Genomic DNA, 22,861 nt, shown 5'->3' on the forward strand with positions numbered 1-22,861 from the left:
GGAGAAAGCATAATTTGTCAATGAAATCTTCTTCTGCATTGCAGGGTGGAGAGCACTGTTATTACCATGGAAACATCAGAGGTATCAAGGACTCCAGGGTGGCTCTGTCGACCTGCAATGGACTTCAGTATGTGGGACTGTCATTGGGAGAATGAACTTGGTTTCACCCATTCACCCTTTCCATCTTGTCTTTCATAGTTATTTTAGTGACTCTTCTGTACCAGTCCTGGGGTAGAGAGTGGATGTGGAGTCATGAACAAGGAGGGCAAAGTTCCTGCTCTCTTAACACATAGAGTTTGCCGGTGATTTAGAGATTAAACAAATGATTATACAGATTATTATTTAATTGCCATTTTGGTGGGTACCGTGAAGGGGAAGGACAGGGACTTTTGGGATGACCGACCCTAGTCCAGAAAGGTTTCCCAGAGGTATCCCCCAGAGGAACTATCACTCAACATAACCTAAGGATAAGCAGGAGGTGGCCAGGCAAGGGTGGGGTTCGAAAGAGAGGAGCCCATGCTTCGGCTTCAGGCAGGCTCTTAAAAAACATCTGTAGGTGCCTTTTAGACTCGAACACAGTAACACCTCATGTAAAGGTCTTTTGTGGCCATGTGATGAAAGGGATCTTGAAAATCCTATCTCCACACTTTATAAAAAATCCCGTGTCTCTCAAAATTAAATGCAATTTTCAACACAGAGTCTTAATGGAAATTCGCAACTTGCAAGCATAAAGATACTTCTGTTTGCCTTTTCAGAATCAGATGGTTTTAGCTTTTTCTTATACATGAAGAACCTGTCTGCTTTCTCACAGATGATATTGGATTTGCATAACAAATTTGTGCTAGTTGTACATGGTTCTGTAATAATAACTTGAGATACTGGAACAGCATGAATAATTCTATCCCAGTGTAATCTTCTTATCTGTCCATTTAATTTCAAAAACTAATTATGCCAGGTATAATATGTATGCTTTTGGTGTACACTTTTTATACTCTCTGTAGCCTATACGCTGTCTAGTGCAGTGGTGGGAACACAGTGTGATTCCATGCAGGTACGTGAATTTGATTTGGGACAGTAGAAAGGTATTTATTCAGGTACACTATTTTTAAAGACATACTGTGTTTGCTATATTTGTTAACTGTCTCCTCCTGTGGTTTCTTTTCACAGTGGTATGTTTGAAGATAATACCTTTGTGTATATGATAGAACCACTGGAGCTGGTTCATGATGAGGTGAGTCTGACATCAGTTTCCTTATGGTTTCCTTTTCCTTACTTTTCCAGCATCTTTGTTTTTGAGCAATAAAGGACAATCCGGTAGATTTCACAGTGCATTTATCTATAGCACCTTATTTCACACTTGGACTGATACCATGAGTTTTGAAGCTTAAGTTACACATACCAGGTCACATACCAGTAAGGCATGGTAAGAGGCATCAAACCTAGGTTTTCTAAAGCTAAGACCAGTTCTTCCCAGTCTACTGAAAGAGCAGAGAGGATGCTTTATTTTGTACTGACCACCTTGTTTTCCTTTAAGCTAGCTTTTATTCTCACGGTCTTTCGATAATTGTATGACTGTAAGCAAGTACATAACTTTTGTGAGTCTAAGAATCTTCAGTGGGGAAATCTGTGGGTTGAACTATGATTATGTTATACAATATTTAGTTTTCTTTTGAGATAGGGGAGAAAATAATGTTAGGAGTCATGTATAGGCCAGCAACCTAGATAAGAAATCAAGAAGGCATTATGCTGAGTGAAATAAATCAGCCAGGGAAAAACAAATACTGTATAATTTCACTTACATATGGAATCTAAAAAAACTGAACTTGTGTAAACAGAGAATAGATTAGTGGTTACCAGAGGCCAGTGGGGGAAATGAGTGAAGGTGGTCAAAAGGTACAAACTTCCAGTTATAAGATAAATTCTGGGGATGTAATGTACAACATGTAACTATCGTTAACAATACAGTATAGTATATTTGAAAGCTGCTAAGAGAATAGATTTTAAAAGTTCTCATCACAAGAAAAAAATGTGTAACTATGTAAGGTGATGGACGTTAGCTAAACTTATTGTGGTGATTATTGTATAATATATACATATATATCAAATCATTATGTTGTACACTTTAAACTTATCCAATGCTATATTTCAATAAGATCTCAATAAAACTGGAAAAAAAGTAAATCATATACTCTAATCATGTTGCTCACTAATAGAAGGCAACCAAATTTAATATTTAATATATATATATATTAAAAAATATTGTAATGAAGGCTTTCTACATACTGGGTAGTATTTTAGGCGCTGGGGATACAGTGGTGAACAAAATAGACACAGAGCCTGAGCCTAGTAGGGCTTGTTATCTACAGGGGCAGAGGCGGGAATAAATAGGTGAATAAGTAATTGCATATGGTATGTTAGATAGTGCATGCTAAGGAGAAAAAATGAAGCCAGGAAAGTGGAGAGGAGAGTTAAAATTTATAGTTTAACACACAGTGAGGTGGTGAGTTTTGAATGAAGACCCTCAGGAAATTAGGGGGCTGGAAAAGCATTGCAGGAGAAGAGCAATGCAAAGGCCCTGAGGCAGGAGTATTCCCAGTGTGTTCTAGGAACTGTGAGGAACCCAACTAGGTTAGAGAGGAGCGGACAGGGGAGAATGGTAGGAGGTGAAGGCACTAAGAGTTAACAGTAGGGGAGTCATATCAGTGAAAAGAGCTGCTAATGGGAAAAGAATATTTTGAAAGTGATAGAGTCAGGATATTGCAATCATTGATGGGGAGCAGCAAATGTTTTTTTTTTAATCTTTAGAGATTTCAAATGTAGACAAAGTAATTTTGAGACAGGAAATAGTCATTCAGGCTATTGACAAGAACAGTTGACAAACGTTTATTTTCTTTATGTTGCTGTGTATGTATGAATATGGGGTAATTTCAAATTTGAGGCAGAAAAGTCATTAAGTTTTAAATGTTTTATGTTTGAATAAACCAGTATTATTTTTCAACTAGTAATTATAAAAATTACCAGATAATGAAGACCATCCCACCTAGATAAAGACATTTTGATTAAGTAAAATATTTTTCCCCTACTCCAATTGTAGGCAGATAACCTGTACACAGCAAAATTATTTGACTCATCAAGCAAAAAATTGACTTTGATTTCTGGCATTGATTAATGGCCCTGTGACTCTAAAGCAAAACAAAACAAAAACAAAAACAAAAAACAAAACAAAAAACCCAAGATAACAACTCCCTAAGCCTTGAGTTTTTAAATAGGTAAAATGAGATAATTTTTCATTACATCCCTAGTAGGGCAATTTTACACATTTGATGAATTAATAAATATATGTGACTATGTCTATTAAACTCTTGAAGAGATTTATAAACTGTTATTATCATAATGCTTAAAACGTTGCTTTTGCATTGTTAAACCCATAATCATATTCTTTAGGAGCTGATTGTTATATACTTCATACCTTTTCTTTTTTGCCTTCCTTTTTTACTGCCTGCCTTTCATTCATGATGTAATGATTACATAATCATGTAATGATTTATCCTCATTTTCATCATGGGTATAGGGAAAGGAACACTGCCTGAACCTTTAAATTAGTCAGTTTTTAAAATTATGTTGCTAATTGTGAGTTTCATCACTCTATGTATCTTTTTCACCTGATACCAGAATTAAGAGTTTAGTCTACTTGAATTTAGATTTAAAAAAAAAATACAGTCCATTAAAAAAAATTTATTTATTTATTTATTTATTTAGACTGTCTTCGTTGGGTCTTCGTTGCTGCACGCGGGTTTTCTCTAGTTGCAGCGAGCGAGGGCTACTCTTCGTTTTGGTGCGTGGGCTTCTCATTGTGGTGGCTTCTCTTGTTGCGGAGCACGGGCTCCAGGTGTACAGGCTTCAGTAGTTGTGGCGCACAGGCTTAGTTGGTCTACGGCATGTGGAATCTTCTTGGTCCAGGGCTCGACTCTGTGTCTCCTGCATTGGCAGGCGGATTCTTAATCACTGCGTCACCAGGGAAGTTTTAATTTAGATTTTTGATGTTTGGTTCATTATTATTATTAATTTTAGTATGCTTTATAATAAGTCCAGTAATATGGATCAAGTATTTGTAGTAAGAATTCATGTTATTTCTCAAGTAATAAAGAGCAAAACTTTTCATTATTGTAAGTCTTTTATGTAATCTATTAAGAACACTTTTTAAAATAACTTTTCTGATTATAAAACACTGTAAGGAATTTGGAAAAGCAAATTAAGCAAATACTTAACCAAATAGTAATTATCCATCATCCCATCCCCCAGAGATAACTTCTCCTCACCTTTCAGTGTACATTCTTCCAGTTTTTCAATGTTATGTTCCCATATTTTCAAAAATAAATTAGATCATTATTTTGTAATATAATTTTAACTCAACAATATATCTCTCTGAGCCTCAATCTTTTAATTTGTAAAATGGAGATAAAATATGCACTGTATGGAGTTCTTGTGAGGATTAAATTGGCTGACCATACTATGCACTCAGTAATGGAAGCTAATAGTAGCGATGGAAATAAGACTTTTCTAAAAGTGTAGTATCTAGGGCAAAGGATATGAATTTTTCAAGATTGTTGATAGAATTGCTAAATTTCTCTCTGAACTATGCTACCAATTTATTCCTACCAGCAGTGTGAAAGTGTTTTGCCTTGCAACTATAATTGACTAGAGTTATCATAATTTTTAAACCTTTGCCAACTTGATGTCAGTAATTGGTATATCTTTTTATTTGCATGTTGAAGGAGTGTTCAAGTAGTATTCACCTTTTAAAAAATATATTCATTGCCCATTTGTGTTTTTTTCTTGTGCATTTCCTATTCATGGCTTTGAAGAAAGTCAAAGTTTAAGAGTAGCTAATGAAACTATGCTTTTATCTAAACTGGGGCAATTGGATGATGCTCTATTTTATTTAAAATTCAAGTTTCAATAAACCAACTACTTTTCATTTTTGATAACTAACACATCAGCATATAAGTTTCCATTTTAGGAAAGATATTAGAGAAAATGCTAACACTGTTCCGTAGAGGTGTGATCACATCTTGCTTTTTAATTGACTACAATTGTTTTTGTTTCAGAAAAGCACAGGTCGACCACACATAATCGAGAAAACCTTGGCAGGACAATATTCTAAGCAAATGAAGAATCTCAGTAAGTTTTAATTAAAGAAGCCACTCTATTTTATGTACTAGGAGCCTTGACTTGGAGCTCGGTGCACATGCAGGCTTGTTGGGAAATGGAGTAGGTTTGAGATCTGGAGTGAGCAGTGTGGGTGGGCAGTGGTGTGAACTGTGGCTTTAATGGAATGAAGGATGGAGACTCATTTCTAATGGAAAGACTGAAATATGAAGCCCAGAAGTAAAGCTGTGTTAGGAACTGGAGAGTGTGGCCAGATTTAACAGAGTGATTTACAGGGAGGTTCATCCTTAGATTTTCCTGGAAGTTTGCTGCTCTTTAACCAACTTGTAGTGTCTTATGCTCTTGTCCTGTGGCATCTCAAGCATGCTGATTTGGCAAAAGCTTCTTTTGGATTATTGGAGTATGTGATGTTACTTCTGTATATTAATACCCAAAATCTTTAATAATTTATGCAAAAGCTTATGCCAGATATTATTTTTAATTCTAAAATGAATTAAGCATAGTAGAATTCTTCTAAATTTTCAGATATCCAGGGCCAGGTGGTTGTAGATGAAATACGCATATTCCAAGGAGTCTTGAATAGCTCGTAAAGTTTTTCATGAGGTTTGGAAGAAAATTATATCTTTGAATTATATTAATATTTGTGACTATGAAAATGTGAAATATTTATTGATTGGCGTGCTTTTTTCGCCTTAGTTTATTTTGATTTTGAGATGACAAATGCTATCGGTGCCACTTTTCCTTCATATAATATTTAAAAAACATTCTCCCATTGAAATGCAATCAAACATAAATTTTGGTATTCTTTTTCTTTTGCACAGGTATGGAAAGCAGTGACCAGTGGCCCTTCCTATCTGAATTACAGTGGTTGAAAAGGAGAAGGAAGAGAGCAGTGAATGTGAGTGTGGCGTTGAGTTGTAGGCGGGGCTCTTTCACTCAAATTGTGTGCCTGTCATCACACTGTGGCTAAGTGTACCTAAAACGGTTTAGATTTGGGCAATTTCCTCTTACAAACAAAACCCAAAACCAAAATACCGTATGATTTGAGTCTTATGGGCATGGTGCTTTTTATTTTGCTTTCCCTGTAAGTGATATAAACTGATTTTGATGTTCTATGAACCCTGAAGGCATCTGAAGAATGTATTGTTTTAGCTCTTTTTTCAAAGCATTTTTCTTATGAAAATTGCGGTGCATTTTTTTCTATTGAAAGTAGAGCAGGCTTTTTATTTGTTTATTTTTTTCTGGTATGACTTATCATGTAAAATAATCTACTAACAAAAAAGTAGGGGAAGAGTTAGGTTTTGAAATATTGACTAATCATGCTTATTTGTATTTCTTTTCAAATTAAAAACAGTTATACCACACTTTGAAGTGCTTTGGATGTGTTTTTCTGAACAGAATAAATCTCTTTGACCATTAGTATCATGATAGTTACTAAATAAGAATCATGTAATTATATAATCAACAACTGTCATAGAGCTCCCATGTATTGATAAATGTATAGGGGCTTTGTAACTGAAATTATCTTCCTAGGCTATTTCATAATAGATTAGAAAGCTGTAATGATGGGGACTATTTAGTAATTACATGGTGAATGCTATGTAATGGAAAATTAATTCCATGGCATATAGATTACATGGTAATTTGCTAGATAACTTAATGAGTAATTATACTGAAAATTGCACACTTTAGATAATGTTTTGCTGAATGTACTTTTGTGAAAAAATTATACCACCAGCCATCAAAAACTTGGTTGTAGGTCAAATCATCCTCTTTTATGAGCCTGCCTTTGTATTATGGTGATTATGGAAACAATTTTTTTTTAACTTAGAGATCTCTTTTTGCTTACTCTTGAAGATGCAGTTGGTAATAAGTTTTATACAGGCTATTGATGTTTCACTACAGCCCACCCCTATAAAATACAGCTGATCAATGATCATGTACTCTTCCAACTATGAAAAAGAAATAAAAGTACAAACGACAGCTAAAATCCTTAGCCCTTGCTCTTAAAGGATTATCTAGTAGTAATCAAAATTTAGAAGAATTCAGAATATTGTAACTGTCAACATTTGTTCCTTTGAGAAGTTGTGTGGTTAAGAATTAGTACATTATTATGAGAATTTCACTCCACTGAATTAAGGTTTCTATATGATTACATTGGTACCTGTTCCAGATGTACTGTGCTATTCTTATTAAAGTTTTATGCAGTTTTTCTTTGAAGTTTTGAGTAGATGTGAATATTTTTATTGTATCTTAATGCCAAAGAAATTGAGCTTTATTTATTTTAACAGAATTACACTGAACATTTTTCTCTAGAATATTTTTACATATAAAAATCAAATAAAAACAACATGAGCTCTCTATCTGGATGAATACTTTAATGATAATTAAATACAGTTCTTTTCTGAATAGTTGTATGTTTACCCACAATTTACAGTCACTTTTTTTTTTCATTTCCCTGACCAAGTTTCTTTGAGGATGTTCATAAAGTGAACAGCAAAGAGTTCTTCTGAAATTCAAAGTCAGTCTACCACTTAACAGTCAGTATCAGAGATATTTTCTATTAACGACCATTCTGACCATGTATTTTTATTTTCCACAGCCATCTCGTGGTGTGTTTGAAGAAATGAAATATTTGGAACTTATGGTTGTTAATGATCATAAAACGGTAAGAATATAGAATCAATGAATTTTAGATCCGACAGCTTACTTAAGAAAGAATAATAATCTGTTGTTAACTTCGGTCAAAATAAAATGTGATTCAGTGCTTAAAAGACATATGAAAACAATTATTGTCCTCCATTGGCCCTTCTTGAAGATAAAGTAGGAACTTTCTTAACCATACTCTGCTTAACCATTTCCCTTATAAAATATCTTGGTTGATACCATATGACCCAGCAATCCCACTATTGAGCATATACCCAGAGAAACCATAATTCAAAAAAACACATGAACCCCAATGTTCATAGCAGCACTATTTACAATAGCCAGGACATGGAAGCAACCTAAATGTCCATTGGCAGAGGAATGGATAAAGAAGATGTGGTACATATATACAAAGCAATATTACTCAGCCATAAAAAGGAATGAAATTGGGTCATTTGTAGAGATGTGGATGGACCTAGAGAGTGTCATAAAGAGTGAAGTAAGTCAGAAAGAGAAAAGCAAATATCATATAATAACGCATATATGTGGAATCTAGAAAAATGGTATAGATGATCTTAGTTGCAAAGCATAAATAGAGACACAGACTTAGAGAACAAATGTATGGATACCAAGGGGGAAAGGGGTGGGGTGGGAGGAATTGGGAGACTGGGATTGACACATATACATTATTGATACTATGTATAAAATGGACAACTGATGGGAACATGCTGTATAGCACAGGGAACTCACCTAGAGCACTGTGGTAACCTAAATTGGAGGGAAGTCCAAAAGGGAGGGGATATCTGTATGTGTATGGCTGATACATTTTGTTGTGCAGTGGAGGCTAACACAACATTCTAAAGCAATCATACTCCAATAAAAATTAATTAAAAAATAATAGAGTTAAAAAAATATCTTGGTTGAAGCCTAGAGCATTCTGAAGTGTTGAAGCCTAGAGCATTCTGAAGTCAGTGTGCTATTTGCTAGTATAGTTTTATCCACAGAGGCAGATGGCCGACTGAATCCATTGTAATGTACTGCACCAGATTATATAAGGCTCTTGAGCGTCAGTGGATTTTGGCATCTTTGGGGCTCCTGAAACCAATCCCCCTTGGATACTGAGGGACAGCTGTATACTTAGTACTTGTGCTGTGCTGGTAAATGTTTTATACCTGGCTCTCTGAAAAAAAACCTTGATTTATAATGTTTGTTTATATCCATGGTGTAAATACTCCCACCTTGGCTGATTTCAAGCTACCAAAATGAGGTCATTAAATGAGGACCTGGGAAAAGATGCATCCAGTTGAATCCTGAACTGTTGGGAGCTGGCTCCAGCAACCCACTGCGCCACTTTCCAAACTGTTTAGGCCACTTGTAATTTTTGTTGTAATTACATAATTTAATTTTTTAAATTGTATAAACTAAGACAAAGAGTAATTTGCTTTGTGAAAACTAAGTTACATTTCTGGAGAGACTTTATAAAGGTGAGACTCTTAAGACATACCCAAGAGTCAGGTATAGGTGAAAAACTTGTGAAAGATTGCAGCAAAAATTCTGATTGCTTTGCAAGTATCTTGAAGTCCTTGTTTTTCTTTAAGGAAATCAAAATTAGATTAGTAGACTATAGAATAAGGTTGTGTTTCATACAAAAATGAAAAAGTGAAGTTCTAATCAGTAGAAAAGACCTTGAAACCATACATTTTTTAAAATGATGATTTAAATTTAAACTTTTGTCTCTACTTTAACACGTGTTTTCTATTAATTACCAAGCACTGGCTCAATTATGCTGAACATGAAGTTATGCAAGAGCATACCTCTTAGTATGGTATGCAGATTTATTTTCTGTACCAGTAGCTTTTAAGTACATTGCTTGAGATATGTCAGTAAGAACCAGAATTATTGGAATTACATACAATTAAAAAAAAAGAATTACATACAATTTAGGACAGATCTTCCCTGATAGGAAAGAAAACCAAATGGGTGGGTAGCCGTTTTAGATAATGAAGGCTAAAATATGAGTTTCTGATGGACATTAATTTCCTCGAAACCCCAAGATAATTTTTTCATCTGAATTATTTTTGTTGATTGGGACATTGAGATTTTGTCCAGCTACTTCTCAATCCTTAACATTGTGGCATGTTATGAAATTATGGCTTTAGAAGGTTAAACTTTTTCCAACATCCAATATATACTTTTAAAGTAGTGAAAATAATTAAGATATATACAGTGCCTTTAAATTCACAAAGTGCATTCACATACAGCTGGTAATTGATAGAAGAATTCTCCAACCCATGACTTGTAATTCCAAATCTCTTGTTCTACCAAATCTCTATTAGGAAAATACATGAAGCCATTAATCAGAGAGCAGATTTCAGTAACTATACAAATAGGAAATGATAATTTTTTAAACATTGTATATATATTGAATTTATTTGTAAATCTTTTAAAATGGGAAGCATTTAAATAATCTTGTCTTTATCTTATGAATAGTAAAATAATGCCCTCCTTTAAAATATTGTTTTTGTAAATAGAAAATTTCTAATATTATACCGTATAGTCTGTAATAAAGTTACATTATTTAGGCTACCAGATCTTTTAATGGTAAATTTTGGTAATTTGTTTTATTATTATTATTAAAATGAGTGAGAACTAGGAATGTATACATTTATCTTTGAAGCCAGAAAAAAACCCTGTAATTTGTACTGATAAGTTTGGAGGGAATACATGTTAGGAAGTGAAAAAAAAATGAAAGCCTTTATTATTGAGTGATAGTAATGCCTAAAGTAGAAGGAAATTACCTAAGAAGACTTCTATTGGTTTTTTTTAAATTGAAGTGTAGTTGATTTACAGTATTTCAGGTGTACAGCAAAGTGATACAGTTACACAGATTCTTTTCCATTATAGGTTATTACAAGGTATTAAATATAGTTCCCTGTGCTATACAGTAAGTCCTTGTTAGATTTCTACTATTTTAATAAATATTGCATCGATGCAATAGAACTAAATAGATTCCTTTTCTTTTAAGACCAAGTTATACTCTAGTCCATAATAGTCCCAAATAAGTGTGTCATTTTATAAGAATTTTTTTTTCTTTTGAGAGTTGAGAAAAGTTCTTTTTTAAAGGTGTGCTTTATATGAGATGAAGATTGTTTTTGAATTTGAATACTTCAAAGAAGGGATGGATCAGAGTACTTAAATTCACATGTTGAAAGTAAAACTAAGCTAGAATAATTGACATCTATTCTTTAATAACTGGAGATTTGCTATTGGATTTTAAAATGTCATCCCACTGATAGTACTCATTTTATAATCTTTGTGCTAGATGAGGCAGCACACTTATTTTGATAACTATCACCCTCAGGTTGAAAGTCAAGCTCTAATTTTAATTTTTTTCAAAAAGCAAATACCTTAAGGATTGTGTTTATTCAGACAGGAAAAGCAAATTTGGCACTTTAAATGTAAATTATTGTCAGTGATCGGAAAATGTGGAAATAAATTCTATCATAAATGGAGATTTCACGTTTTTCTTTGTAAAATTAATTCTCATTCATGAAGAAAGTAGAAACATTTTGCCTACATTTACATTCACACTTACCTCTTTAATTCAGAGTAACCTTTCTGAAAAAATACAGATATCTTATTTTGAACAAGCATCATATATTATCAGTAGCTTTCAATTAGAAAAGAAAAAATCCCTCAATTTTATATAAAGCATTTTAGTAGCAGGCTGGCAGAGTCCAATTTGTGAGCCAATTAAAGCCTTATAGCGGTCTGCCAAACATTTCTTTGAGCCACTTCGGCTCAATATAAATATTAAAAACCTATTCTATTAGAAAATTAGTTGAAATATTTTAAAGTGCATGAAAAACAAATGTTTTTCTTACATCTTTGCTATATCCTTATGTACATAGGTGCAAATATGAAAGGATAGCTCATGTATTTTTTAATTTAAACCTCATTTGGTTTCCTTCTTTGAAAGCCACTATATTTTATAGGAACCCAACATATTATGATTTCTCATCAATAATCATGATTTACTAGGAGCATACATAAATATTTTACATGACTTGTTAACTGAACAAGTTTATCTCCTATGTCAACCCAGGGTAAGCACTGAATTTCAGCTTTGTGATCTTGGATAAGTTATTTGTGCTCTCTGAGCCTCACTTTCCAAATTTATAAAGATAGGGATAATAAAACCTACCTCACTGAGTTGTGAGGAGCAAATATTTGTTGTAGGAGAAATACTAATGGTAGACCCTAGTAAATCCTAGGTGCTCAATTACATGGAATTTCAAGTGAATAAATCTAGTGGTTATTCTTTGTCCTTATTGTACTTGCCTTCTCAGTAGCATGGGACACAGCTGATTACTCTTTCCTGTTTGAAACATTTTCTTAATCTTTTAGCTTCTATGACACAATAGCTTTCTCACCTCACTGGCCATTTCTTCTTAGTCTTTTATGTCTGACCTCTAGAGTTATGGGAGTGCCCCATAGCTTGATTTGGGGCTCTCTTTTCTTTCTATAACTCTTCCTCAAGTGATCACTTCCAGTCTTAAGTCTTTAAAATATATCATGACTTAAATTCATCACTCTCAACTTTATACTGTAGCCTTCTGTGTTCCATAGTTCTATATTCAACTGCCTACTTGACATCTTTACTTCAGTATTGAATAGGCATCCCACATTTAACATTTCTAAATCAGAACTCTTGGTTCCCTAGTTCTAAACTGCCCTCCCCCAGTCTTTCTCATTATTTTAAATGGCGCCTCCCCCACCCCCAGCTATTCAAGTTCAAAACCTAGGAGTCATCTTTCTTTCTTCTCTTTCCTTACCTTCCAACATCCTATAATGACGTCCAGCCTTCATTATTTTTTTACCTGGACTATTGCAGCAGTTTCCCAACAGGTCTCTCTGCATGCATTCTTGACCCTTTCTAATTCACTCACCTCACAGCAGGCAGAGTGATCTTTCTAAAAGGAAAACCAGAGGGAATTCTCTGGCGGTCCAGTGGTTAGGACTCTGCGCTCCCACTGCAGTGGTCATGGGTTCGATCCCTGGTCAGGGAACTAAAAAATCCTGCAAGCCAAAAATAAAGAACATCAGAGAATTGGAAGTTATAAATATGAAATAAATGGAAAACTTCACATTTTAATACTTTTAAGTCCTCATTGTTTTTAACTTACATGTCATGTTTTCCATGACCATTATACTACAAAAAGACATATCCCCAAAGGACAAATAAATGTTCAGAAGCAAAATAAAATTCATTTGAACAGATATGTAACACCACTGCATTAGAATAGGTGTTAGCTAATATTTTCCCTTTCTTTTTGTGATAAGTGCTTCTTCATGTCGGGACTTTTTTTTTTTTTTAAGTGTACAATTCAGTGACATTTAGTACCTTCACTATGTGGTGCAATCATTGCCTCTGTCTAGTTTCAAAACATTTCATCACCCCAAAGAGACTTATTGTTGATACTTTTGCTTTTACTGTGTTGGCCAAAAAGTAAGATGTTACGGAAACTCCCGAACGAACTTTTTGGCCAACCCAATATTTTAAAGGATATCTTTGAAGTTTGCCAGCTTGTGGAATTTGCTAGGCAACTTAAAATGCTGAGCTCTTACAACAACTTCTTTATGCTAAGTTAAAAAAAAAACTGTTAAAATGTCTCACTGTTTCCTCACATGGTGGAAGGGACTAGGGCTCTCTCTGGAGCCTCTTTTATAAGGCACTAATCCCATTCATGATGGCTCCACCCTCATAACCTAAGTACCGCTCAGAGGTCCCACGTCCTAATACCATCATTTTGAGGGTGGGGATTTCAGCATGAATTTTGGGGGCACACAAACATTCACACCATTGCAAATATTATAAATAGTCATAAGTTAATGAATGCTACTAATAACACAATACTAAGTTATTGCACATTTATCATAGGTTGTCAGTATGCTCAGTATTATTAAATATATATATATATATATATATATATCAGATCTATAAGCATTAAGACATATTCTTCATTTAAAAAACATAGTGACAGGGTTAAAGAGAGAATGAAATGAAGGGGGTCTGACAAATTTATAATGTGAAAATGGGCAAAGGAGAAGAAAATAATATCATGCTATTCCAACATGGAAGAATTTTTAATCTTTATGAAGATGCATTATTTTTATAATTATAAATGAAGTCAAATTTTAAAGACATGGTGCAAACCTGATTCAGTAGTTTTGAGGATGTTTTTCTTTTTCCTCAGCAGAGGGCATGATCCCCCCGTGGTAAACCTTAGTTTTTAAATGTCCTCTCAAAGCCATATTAATTGCAGTGCTCCTTGCTAAAACTGTAGCCCTTTAGATGTTATGTAATTATTCTATTACTTTACTTTATTTTCCTAAGTGATCATAAATAACCATAAGCAACTATACACTATCGGCACACTTCAGTTTTACTTTTTGTCTCTTCTTTGTTTTGACTTCTGAGCCGTCAAAAGCAAAAGGCTTCATTTGGAGAAGGCATTCTTCTGAAAGAATATACTAAAATGTACGACAGACACGTTCCATATCATGGACTGAATCTGAAGTGTTGCCTAAGAAATTTTCTTGATCTTTGTATGCACTTGAATTCAAGTGAGGAGAGTGTCCAGTTGGGATTAAATTCCTTGATCTAAGCTCTTTCTAAACTGGTAAAGTTCATTTCCTTGAAACAAACAAATTAAAAAAAAAAAAGGATTGCATTTGTTAGACATTGAGACTGAATTAACAGCTTACTTCTCAAGTGTAAAGTTTCTCACTCAGAATCACTAGGCTGTCTCCATTACCTGGAACATCATGGGTATTTTAGACAGTTATAGTTTTCCTGCCTAACAGAGAAGTAAAATAAGAGCACCACTATATCCAAACATGGCACAAACTAAATTCTGTATTTTTAATCCCTATTTCTACTATTGCTGTCAGATTTCTGTTTTTACAGAATTTTGAAATTTATCATTAAATTATGGTTTGACAGTGACTGATATATCTTTCCCCCTCCCAGTATAAGAAGTGTCGCTCTTCTCATGCGCATACAAACAACTTTGCAAAGTCAGTGGTCAACCTTGTGGATTCTGTAAGTATCCTGGTTTTCTTGAACCTCTTTTTCCAAAGTGGAATGGTTTATATCTTTGTTTGCTTACTTGCTGCTTTAGTTCTTTCTGAGACAAAAGTAAAAATGCTATCCTTATCTCATCTGGCTAATAAGAAATTATAGTGGTCTGCTTCACAAAGGGCAGTGTTATCAAGAGTTTCAGGGGACTGTTGAGTTATTCTTGGGATCCCAAAGATGCATTGATGTTGCTTCTAAGTGATGTCTAGATATTATTGTCACAAGAGTCTAGCTAGGACAAAAATACTGGAGAAAATTAGCTACCGAAAAGAGTGTAAATTAAACTTGGCAAATGAGACTTCATTAATAATAATCAGTTGAGCTTATCATCTTAAATATAAGGCAGAAGAACTAATAGATAGAGGTGGATTATGTTTGGAGGATATAGGCAATACAAAAAAATTTTCTTTAAAAGAACCCAAATTTATTTTCTTCGTGTCCCCATAAGAATGCTTCAGACTTTATTTTTAGATGACAGAATTAAGTGCAGTCCCCAAATAAAGCTAATTTAAAACAGTAAAATGTATATCTTCTTAAAAAGACTTCTATAAATCTTTCTTATTGAGATTTTTTCCTCCTCCTCTCATTCTGTCAGTTACAGAGAATAATGGTTAAGATTTTCTTCCTTTTTCCTTTAGATAGGAAATCCGTAAATGTGAATATTATTCATTATGTTCCAATAAATAATTCAATTTGACTAGTCATAAATATAGCATAGTATTTTGTGTATTCTAATGTAAAGTGCTGTTTTGCTCAGCTAAATGTATGTTTATCTGATATTTATTGTATGTTCCCTCTTAACTGGGAAAAAAAACCTTTATAAATTGCTTAATATCTAAATGATACTTATATTCTTTAAAGAACTGCCTTCTTTTTTGCCTTTTAAACAGTCCAAAAGTCTCCAATCACGTAAACACTCATAACATATAATACGTGGTAGGCACAGCTGAGCTGTATAAAATGGGTGCGGGGTAATAGAGTAGCATGTAGCGTTAGGATTGAAATTCTGAAAGCCAGTTATCACCTGCTTTATTAATTTTCTTTAATTTCAGCCCTTGTCAGTCTTCTCAGAGGAAAACTATAAGTGGATATGAAAAAGAGAATATTAAACACACCTTTCCCTCTGCCCCAGGTGTTTACTTGGTAGAATCGCTGTGTTTGTCATTTCACCATGATTGAACAGAATCACATCTTGCAAAGTGTCATTTTTATTTGGATTTACCATACAAGGTTCTGAAGCTGACCAACTAATTTTTTTTAAAAGACACTACACTTAACTCACCCCCTGTTGTAAAATCATTATAGCTTCACGTTGATTTACGCATGATAATATTTCCTTTCCTCAGTGTGTTCTAAGATCATCCATTATTTTCTTAATTAGCTTGAAAATAGGACAAAATGACAACATTCATCAAAATTGCTTACATGTGTGAATTACTTAGCTACTGGGCCAAAAGCAGAAAATTACAATTTAAATATTGTGAGTGATGTCACCCTGTGGTGAGGGTGACATAGGTAATGTAAATCTGCTTTTCCCTCTTTTGGCCTCAGATCGTGATTCTCTTCCACTGTTATTTTACTTTTCATACAACAAGGCTTCCAAGGGCAAGCCAGCCATGGTGTTAGTGCTTGTCCAAGGATTTAGTGATCTGTTCCAATCCTGCAGGAGTAACTGGTCATATCACACTTACTCAGAACCAGTATATCAGGCTCCAACCTGTTATCTCCTATGAGGTTTGGAAAGGTGATTTTACTAAACCCTGTTTTGAACTTATGTCCAGACTTTAGAATCGTGATACTCCTAGTATAGATCCCCTAGTGAGATGCCTGGCTGCTAAAGGTGCTGATTTGGGATTGCAGTAACTTTGTAGGAGAGGCTGAGTTGTATGATTGTTCTTTCTTTTTGCTCTTGGAAAAGAGAAAGGAAAGAAGATTCTCTTTGATGAGCTAATTCTGACGTCGTGTTCTCCTCTCACCTCCCCTTCCTGTCCTTCCGCTGACTCTGAAACACTGATTGTGCATGTTTGACCCAGTGTTTTCCTCCTGCACCTGTCCTGTTGTATACCCTCAGATTTACAAGGAGCAGCTTAATACCAGGGTTGTCCTGGTGGCTGTAGAGACCTGGACTGAGAAGGATCATATTGACATCACCACCAACCCTGTGCAGATGCTCCACGAATTCTCCAAATACCGGCAGCGTATCAGGCAGCACGCTGATGCTGTGCATCTCATCTCGTACGTATCCCCAGCCCTTGGCTTGACGTTGATCTTTATCCCTTTATTGTATCAGTAGGTTATATATCAATGAATCAATCCTGAACAAGTTTGAGGTTGATTCCTCTGTTACATAAGAAGCACAGCAGTAGGCTGCCCAGTGCTGGAATGGTGGTTCCACAGTCAGGAGATTTACTTTCAGAGCACATCTGTACCTTCAGACCTTCCATCCTCAGGGTCAACTCGTGATTCAAGACAGCTGCTGACACTCCAGCCTTCATCACAGGCAGCAGGAATGCCAGGGAGGGAGGATTGCGAAAGGGCCCTCCTTCCAGCTGAGTTAGCTCCTTGAAAGCAGATTTCCTGAAGGCTTGCACACATCACTTTCACCAACAAATCATTTGCTAGATCTTTTTTTTTTTAAATTTTTATTGGGGTATAGTTGGTTTACAATGTTGTGTTAGTTTCAGGTGTACAGCAAAGTGAAAATGAACTATTGGCTAAAATTGACGTTTCATCTCTAAGGAAAAGGGGTGCTTTGCTCACTTTTGATATCATAAGTTGCTCCCTTCCCACCCTGGTGGCTAAGCTGTTTTCAGACAGTCCTCTAAGGTTCTGTCCTGGGATCAAACCAACCAAAGTCCTCCTTCCTTTCTTCTCACCTGTTACTCTGCTTTTCTCTCAGTGTTTAGGTAGGTTCATTCTGTACTTTGAATTTTTAAAGATCCATTTGGAAGTCTTTCTTTAAAAATATCTTTGTCTATCATAGGAAAGAGAATAGGAAAAAATAAATGAAAAGGACAGCCCGTCATGATACCAATTTACAATCATCAATCTTTTGTATAACTACTCTATAGTCTCTACTAGAAAAGAGTCAAGGGCTGTGGTCTGTTTATCTTTGTGCCCTCAGTTCCTGTGCCAGTACATGATGCTTAGTTAGGTGCTCAGTTGATGTTTGCTCAACTGAGATTATTTAACATAACATTAATCTAAAGGTATTTATGATAACATACATTTAAAGGTATTTAAAATACAGTTTTTGGTTTTCTAAAGGAGGGTTGGTTTGGGGTATTCAATGTAGGACAATAGACATATTTGCGGAGAGTTGAAATATAATGGTCACTACATTGGTTTCCTAATAGCGTTTATTTTTCCTAAGGCGTGTGACATTCCACTATAAGAGAAGCAGCCTGAGTTACTTTGGAGGTGTCTGTTCTCGCACAAGGGGAGTTGGTGTGAATGAGGTAAATGTTATCAGTTTTCCTAAAGTAGGAGCTTTATCTGTGCATCTAGTCTCTTTCTTCCCCATGGCCTAGTTTACTTCCCTTTTCAGGCCTGTTTTAGAATGATAATGACATCGAGACTATAGTATGAGTGGTTCGTATTAGTAAATAGAGCCCAAAGTGGTCTTTGGTGTTAGAAGAGAGGTATTGTTTCATATCATAATGATAGTTTTTCATATTTATCAGGCAGATGCAAACCAAAGATTGGCCCAGAAATTTCTTGGCCTCTATAGATAAGTTTTTATAAGCTTGTTTATCCTTCTTTTATGACTTTTTAAAAAAGTTATTTGCTCTTCTGCCTATGTTAGGTTTAACACATCCCAAAAGTCGAACCAACCAAATCTAAACCTTGGTCAATACCTGAATCTATTATACCAGGTTATCCCAGTAGCCAGCATTCAGTGGAGACCTCTCTTGACAGATTTGTAGTAAGTTGAATTTATTCTTGGTTTGGTATGAATTGAAATGGGGCACAGCCTTTTATGATTTTATGTTTCCATGTGAGAACATCAAGTTTTGAGAGATGCCACATAGTAAGAGAGGCTTTCTGCTTCTTGGGCCCAGTTGCAAGGAAGAAGTGGTAAGGAGCATAAGCCGTCTTTTGATGCTGTGAGGCTCTACTTAGGGGACTGAGATGAAATGTGGTCATGATTAAGAAATAATAACTAGCTTTGTGCCCTCTCTCAAATGTTTCCCACACACTTTCAACTCTGAAAAACAGTATGGTCTTCCAATGGCAGTGGCACAAGTATTATCGCAGAGTTTGGCTCAAAACCTTGGAATCCAGTGGGAACCTTCTAGCAGAAAGCCAAGTATGTACATTGACCTTCTTACTTTCATGTGCCATTCTGTCTGTATAATGCATGTCCGGTCAATAAAGAAATGTTTTTCATTTCTAAGTCATAATACCTTAACTGTAGTGTATCTCCTTCCTCTAAACAATGATAAGATGAGCAATTTAAGGTAATTCTTAATCTGTGTGGGTTGGAGAAATGTCCCTTTCAAAGTCCATAAAATCATACTTTCTCAGGGCATGATCAGCTCTTTCTCACACTGCAGAATGTTGGGGTGGGTGGTGGTGAATACTCACCCTCTGGATTCTAACCAGTTGAGGATAGCCACAAGATGTCAGTGAAGCTCCACCACAAGTACAGTTGGATCAGAAAATAGCTTAGGCCTAGAGTTAAAAGGAGCTCAAACTCTAATTAAACTTACCCATCTACTTACCTCTAATTAAACTTACCTTCCTAGTACCATCAGAAACATTGGAGAAGCTTCCTGTACAAGCAGTCCTGTCCTGGACCTTTTAAACATGGGGGCAGATGATAGAGAATAACTCTCCTCTACTGGGCAGGCAGGCCAAGAGAAGCAGCCACAAATCCCATCCAGTAGGAAAACACAGCTGATGACTGCTGGATGTCACTCTCCTCTTTAACCAGAGGAGATGCAGATGGAAAGACAGGGCTGAGATTCTAGTGGCGAAGTGTTGAAGGCCCACAATAATTTTAGGGGGCCCTTGAACGTTTTTAACTTTTTTTGTGTGTGTGTGGTATGCGGGCCTCTCACTGTTGTGGCCTCTCCCGTTACGGAGCACAAGCTCCGGATGCGCAGGCCCAGCAGCCATGGCTCACGGGCCCAGCCACTCTGCGGCATGTGGGATCTTCCCACACCGGGGCACGAACCTGTGTCCCCTGCATCGGCAGGCGGACTCTCAACCACTGCGCCACCAGGGAAGCCCTTTAACTTCTTTTAAAATCGGTATAAAATCCAACTTGGATTATATTCCTCTTTATATCAATACACTAGTAAAATATAATTTCTAACACACTTTTGTGGCAGAAGGCAAAATTGCCTAGGGCACACACAATGAGATCCTGTGGAAAGAAAAACCTGAGGTATTCACTCCTAATCTGTTACCTAGGAATTAAGTGGAAATCTACTCCCCTCAGTGAAAATATCAGATGCTAGGAATAAAGGTCCCCCTCTCTACCACAGCCTCCCTAAAGAAGAAGAGGACAAAAATCTACCTTAACATTATCCTATATTTTATACTTTTTGACTACTATCAAATAATTAATACATAGTGTTATGGAAACTTGAAGCAAAATATATATCCAGGATGTCTTGATTCCCTTTAAGGGCATATTAAGTCATCACTTTATGGGTACATTAAGTCTGGTGGCATTGAGCAAATCTCTACAAACTTTCATCTATTGATTTCTTGTTCAGAGTATTTGCTTTCCCAGGGAAACACATAGTACACATTAAAGGAAGTGATTCAGGTTTCACTGGCTGGCATCAATACCTGAAAACCAGAAAGGAGTAGAACCAGGTTTATGTCCTTGTTTGAAAAGCCCGGAGCCAGGAAGAGGCCAGTGCTGGGGGCAGCTGAGAGATATTGCTGAGTCAGATGAAGGAGTAAGGTGAGCAATAGGCTTCATTACTAATGCTGGGCATAATTCCTTCCTAAAATTCTTTATTCCTTTGTGAATTGTTTAGGTAGGTTCATTCTGTACTTTGAATTTTTAAAGATCCATTTGGAAGTCTTTCTTTAAAAATATCTTTGTCTATCATAGGAAAGAGAATAGGAAAAAATAAATGAAAAGGACAGCCTGTCATGATACCCATATGTCCATCTGTGGTATCTGTGTTAAGTTTATGGTTGTTATTTAATTTAGAGGATTTTACATTTCTATTTTAGATTTCTCTCTTTTGCTGAACCTTTTAGCTCAGTGTTCTTCAAGTCTCTGGCTGATTCTTGCTTTGACTCCAGCAAATTGAATTCTCTCCTCTAACGTCCGGTGTGGTCTGTGAGCAGGACTTCAGTGAGGACTCATTGCATTTGTGCAGTAGAGCTTTGTAGTTCCCAGAGAGCACACAGACTACCCTCTCATGTGAGCCCCAGAACCACCCTGGGAGATAGGGAGATGCATTCGCATTTTAGAAGTGGAAACACTGAGACCCAAGAAATGCTAAGTCACTTGCCTATGAAACTCTCTCATCACACAGAACTTGGACTAGAACTCAGGCTTTACAATCTCTAGACCAGGTACTTTTCATTAAACATTGGCACTAGGAACTTAGTTGAATTCTCTGAGTTACAAAAATGAAGAGAGGCACAATTTTATTTCTTGCAGCTGTTGTCTTAGGAAGCACGCTGTACTGTTGGAAAGGAAAAAGAAATATTGATTTAAAAGAAATAGGTTTTGTTTGGTGAGACTTCACATTCTGTACCTGTCTGACATGGAATTGGTAATAAGGAACTATTTCAAGAACTGTGATGCAAATTAAAGATGTGACTTTTGTTGTTTCCCCTTTCTTTTGTTGCTTTTTATTGTTTCATTGGACTAGAATGTGACTGCACAGAATCCTGGGGTGGCTGCATCATGGAGGAGACGGGGTAAATTTTCATCGTACATGCATTTGTTATATACCTTTTACTGAAATTGTTACCTATAATTAGATATACAGTCTCTCAGGTACTGGTCTTTTAGGCTAAGCCTTAGAATAAATTCAATAATTCATTGTCTGATATTTTAAAAAATGAAATGGCTAGTTTACTTTATACTTTAATTTTTTATTTAAAGTTGGTAATAAAAGTAAAATAAAGTAACCACTTCTACATCTATTAACCCTTAAAGGAAGCACATGATTAAATGCTTCTAAGTTTAGTGGATGCATTAATTTTTTAGTAATTAGGATAAAAGCTGGTTGTCTAAACTGTCAGTGAAAACCAATTTAGTCAACAATTTATATTTTAAGGAACTCGTAAATAGACATGTTTACTATAATAAAATTGGACTGTATTCCTTATATAATCAATAAAGCTTTTTTAAACAAATTAAGACAGATTTATCATGTCTAGGTGGTCTTCTACTGATAGACATTTGAATAGTTGCTCACCTAACTCCTGTATCCTATTGTAGATAATTTGGAAACTAGAGGGTTGCTGTTGCATCTGTGAACCAAGGCCTAGAAACATTGCCCTCTTTCCCAGGGACCCCTGCCCCATGGGAGCCACTGCCACAAGGCCTCCTAAGCTACAGCCCACTCCTAATAGATAGAAGAGGTTTCCTCACTCATGTGTCTCTCCCACTTCCTTTGCCCATGCCAGACATCTGCTCAGCATATCACCATTTCTGGTCCTGCTCCCTCCCTGTGATCCCCAGTTGCCAGAAGCCCTGACCTACTTTTACAGAGTCCCTTCCTTATTTGTGCACCAGGAGTCCAGGGAACAAGAGGTGTGTGAGCATGAAGGCTTGAGGAGAGGGTCAGCCATTATGCTTGCTACTTTAGAACACATGTTTCTAGAAATGTAGTTTAAACTTGAAGCCGTTAGCTTTCATGCTCCCCCTCCCCTGATGCCTCCTACAGAATGGTAACACCATTCATAATACTGGTTCTATCG

General features: G+C 35.8%; 1 protein-coding gene across 2 annotated transcripts in view; it reads left to right on the plus strand.

Annotated features, from left to right (window-relative positions):
* Positions 1–22,861, plus strand: part of ADAM23 (ADAM metallopeptidase domain 23) — a gene marked incomplete at its 5' end in the record, with an annotated part of 170,349 nt that overhangs the window by 106,267 nt on the left and 41,221 nt on the right. For both annotated transcript variants that reach the window (XM_081242184.1, XM_081242185.1), the window contains 10 exons: positions 45–127; positions 1,168–1,231; positions 5,109–5,181; positions 5,991–6,067; positions 7,772–7,837; positions 14,849–14,920; positions 17,028–17,191; positions 18,330–18,414; positions 19,175–19,265; positions 21,805–21,853. In XM_081242184.1, coding sequence (XP_081098310.1) covers positions 45–127; positions 1,168–1,231; positions 5,109–5,181; positions 5,991–6,067; positions 7,772–7,837; positions 14,849–14,920; positions 17,028–17,191; positions 18,330–18,414; positions 19,175–19,265; positions 21,805–21,853 — 824 coding nt within the window. The remainder of the gene's footprint in view (positions 1–44; positions 128–1,167; positions 1,232–5,108; positions 5,182–5,990; positions 6,068–7,771; positions 7,838–14,848; positions 14,921–17,027; positions 17,192–18,329; positions 18,415–19,174; positions 19,266–21,804; positions 21,854–22,861) is intronic.

This window comes from Mesoplodon bidens (assembly GCF_964165515.1).
Source record: "Mesoplodon bidens genome assembly, chromosome: 8".
Lineage (NCBI taxonomy): Eukaryota > Metazoa > Chordata > Mammalia > Artiodactyla > Ziphiidae > Mesoplodon > Mesoplodon bidens.